Source organism: Trachypithecus francoisi, unplaced genomic scaffold, assembly GCF_009764315.1.
Source record: "Trachypithecus francoisi isolate TF-2019V2 unplaced genomic scaffold, Tfra_2.0 Lachesis_group6, whole genome shotgun sequence".
NCBI classification, from domain to species: Eukaryota; Metazoa; Chordata; class Mammalia; order Primates; family Cercopithecidae; genus Trachypithecus; species Trachypithecus francoisi.
In genome coordinates this window covers 55,638,225-55,641,572 of record NW_022681471.1, presented here as the reverse complement: position 1 = coordinate 55,641,572, position 3,348 = coordinate 55,638,225, and the positions used below count along the sequence as shown (strand labels likewise).

Sequence of the window (3,348 nt, the reverse complement as noted above, 5' to 3'; positions counted from 1 at the left end):
TGACTTCTCTTAAAAGCTGACCATGCTCTGCATAACTTGATGCGAGGGGCAAGGAACATATATTACTCCTACCTTTGGGTTCCTATCCTTAAATGACCATGATTACAAACACTGAAAACAAAAACATCAGGTAAAGAATCACAACCCTGTCTCCCCAACCACCAGGCTGCATATCAGTGCAAGGACGTTGTGGGTTCAGCCTTGATCACTTGCCCCACACTGGGATAATGACTCTTGCTCATAGACTGCAGGCCACTCATTGGCTGCACAACTGTATGCTAGGGCATCAACTGTTTCCATGGACAATCCCTAATCCTACTGACGCATACCTGGAAGTAAGAAGGTTTGTGTTCAAAAAGAAATGAAAAGATTATTGTCAGTGCAAAAGGAGAATGATTTGCAATAGTGATCTCAGAGTCGAGGAAGCTGGAAAATGAATGGATTCTTGAAAATGTTATTTAGATACATGTACACTGTAACTGGGCCTCGTTTGCTTATTTACGTGGATTCATGATGAGAGAGATGCTGCACATGTTTAGGAGGGTTACCTTTCTTCTTATATCAGCGTATTCACTTTCTCTGTTGCCATAGCGCACATAACGAAGTTCTGGAAAATTCCACCATCCAGTCGTAGGAGAATGACAGTGAAAAAGGTAAACATCACTACATTGATAATACCACCATAAAGATAACTAATAAAAGCGGCCATTTAGGAAACTGAGGAAATGAAACAGGATCACGGAAACACCCACTACTTGTCCTTGGAGCAAATTGCACTACAGATATATTGGAGTTGACAATGTTTTGTACTTTGGGAAAAACGCTTGAAAAATCGCAGGATGCCACATACCACATGCCCCCCAAGCCAGAAGGGTGCCACCCACCCCACCTCCGGTGGGGTCCCCCTTCCGAGGGCCACTGGTCTTTAGGGCCACGTGCGGAAGTTCTGAACAGAGCTTTGGGTGTTCCGGGTGCTCAGGTGCTCCTGAGACAGCTCACTTGCTCCTGGTATGCCTGAGGGTGGCATTCGCGCCCTGAGACTCAGCGAGCTTGCCCATCTTCCCTGGTAGCAGCAGGCGCAGGGCCATCTGGATGTCCCGGGAGGTGATGGTCACGCGCTTGGCATAACGGGTGAGGCAACCAGCCTCGGTGGCGATGCGGTCCGGTATGTCACGAAACGTAGAATCCATGACACTCACGGACTCCTGGGAAAGGCTGAAGCCCTGGTGAACCTGCTTCAGTACCCGGCGGAAATAGGTGGCGAGGCTGTCCCGGCGACAGTTGGCGTGGCATCTGTGGGGCCCACGGGGCCCTCGCTTCCTCTGCTTGCTCTGCTTCTGGGCGGTCGTGGAGTTGGCCTCTTTGGGCTCCTGGGTGATCAACTGTTTCTCAGATGGCATCTCAGAGGAAGGTACAACCATGGCGGAGGCAGCAGTCATTAGATGGCACGACCAGATAATGGCAGTTGTGGACCTAGAGAATGGGAGGTACTTTGGTACGGCCACAGGGCTCTACGTCACAGGCCAACTTGACATGTGATTGGATGAAGTGTCACCTAGGGAGACTGTCAGCAATCCTCCCTGCATTGAAGGTGGATTGGATGATCCTGTTGCTTGGCATCATGTCAACCAATCACAGTGGGCATCTGCGGGCCTAAGTGGGCCCGGTTTCCTACCTCAAAGGTACACAGATAGATACCCCCCAGGGCAAAACCATATCAGTTCTCCCCAGCTGATCCATGCCACACCGTGAGCACTTTGAAGGGTGTCACTAAAAACTCCCAACATTTAGCAATTTCAGCTCATGCTCTTGAAGAAGGCTTGACCTCCTGAGCCAAGTCCATTATTTCAGAGGAATGACGGTGGCCACGTCTGGATCATTTCTCACCCATCACAGAATGTAGTGTTATCCTGGGCTAAGCCACCCTGGCTTCAGCAGGAACTCCCTGACATGGCCACCAAGGGCTCCTGGGCATCAAAGGAAGGACCTGGCCGTCTGGCTCCTGTCTTCAGTGCTGATCAACACCTTCAGTGATTGTGCATAAGGAACAATGTCCAAACCATATCCTCCAAGCGGACAACATAAACAGAAATTGAGACGCTGGTAAAAATATTACAAATCCTTAACAACGTACGAAATTTAAAATTGTTTACTTAACAGTATTTTGATCTCCAAAATACTCTGAATGTTAGTGTTGGTGAATAAGTGGTGTTGGGTGAAGTAAACATTACCCCAATTCACTAAGAAGCGTCACTCAGCTCACTGCAACCCCTGCCTCCCGGGTTCAAGTGATGCTCCCACCTCAGCCTCCTGAGTAGCTGTGACTAGAGGTGCACGCCACCACAGCTGGCTAAGTTTCGTATTATTATTCTTTTTTTGTAAGGACGGGGATTCGTCATGGTTCCTCAGGCTGGTCTCCAACTCCTGGACTCCAGCAATTCTTCTGCCTTGGCCTCCCAAGGTGCTGGGATTACAGGCATGAGCTATTGCACCCGGTTGACAAAATTTATTTCAAGAAAATATAACATGATGTTGATACCCATTGAAGGAAGCATTTAAAAAAAAAAAAATCTGAACAGCTCATTTATAAATGTGGTTACAAAAATCGTCCCTGAAATACTATTAATTAAATCACATTACACACACACACACACACACACACACACACAAGGGAAACAGTTTGCTGCTATGAATAACAATTTAGAAGCATCGAACGGGGCCAACATTACTAATGGAACAAGCAGACCTCATACAATGCCACTAGTCCCTTTGCTAAAACATAACAAGAGTCACCTTTGCTTCAGTTCCCAACAAGTTTTCATCTTCATCTGAGACACCTCAGCTGAACCTAATCATTCATATCACTATCAGCATTTTTGTCAAAGCCATTCAACAAATCTCTAGGAGGTTCTAAACTTTCCCACATTTTCCTGTGTTCTTCTGAGCCTTCCAATGTGTTCCAACCTCTGTCTGTTACCCAGTTCCAAAGTCGCTTCCATATTTTTAGGTATCTTTTATCAACACCCTACTTCAGGTACCAATTTACTGTATTAGTCCATTTTCACACTCCTGATAAAGACATATCTGAGATTGGGAAGAAAAAGAGGTATAACTAGACTTACCATTTCACATAGCTGAGGGGGCCTCAGAATCATGGTCGAAGGTTAAAGGCACTTCTTACATTGCATCAGCAAGAGAAAACGAGGAAGAAGCAAAAGCAGAAATCCCTGATAAACCCAATAAGATCTTTTGAGACTTACTCACTATCACTAGAATAGCATGGGACAGATCAGCCCAATGATTCAATTAGCTCCCCCGGGTCCCTCCCGAGTCCCTCCAACTACACAT

The 3,348-nt window shown here is 46.7% G+C and overlaps 1 protein-coding gene across 1 annotated transcript; it reads right to left on the bottom strand.

The window, feature by feature from the left end:
- Positions 1-570: 570 nt before the first annotated feature.
- Positions 571-1,924, bottom strand: LOC117078286 (histone H2B type W-T-like). Its single transcript, XM_033201807.1, has 2 exons — positions 1,015-1,924; positions 571-607 (listed from the first exon to the last, which is right to left on the bottom strand). Exons 1-2 carry the CDS (start codon positions 1,437-1,439, stop codon positions 571-573), a joined length of 462 nt encoding a protein of 153 aa, XP_033057698.1. The 5' UTR covers positions 1,440-1,924.
- Positions 1,925-3,348: the final 1,424 nt, after the last annotated feature.

Bases quoted from the DNA above. Each gene is read 5' to 3' on its own strand.
- LOC117078286 (XM_033201807.1), bottom strand. From the start codon at position 1,439: ATGACTGCTGCCTCCGCCATGGTTGTACCTTCCTCTGAGATGCCATCT. The intron at 608-1,014 runs GCATACCAGGAG...GGAATTTTCCAG, and splicing joins GGCGCGAATGCCACCCTCAG to AACTTCGTTATGTGCGCTAT.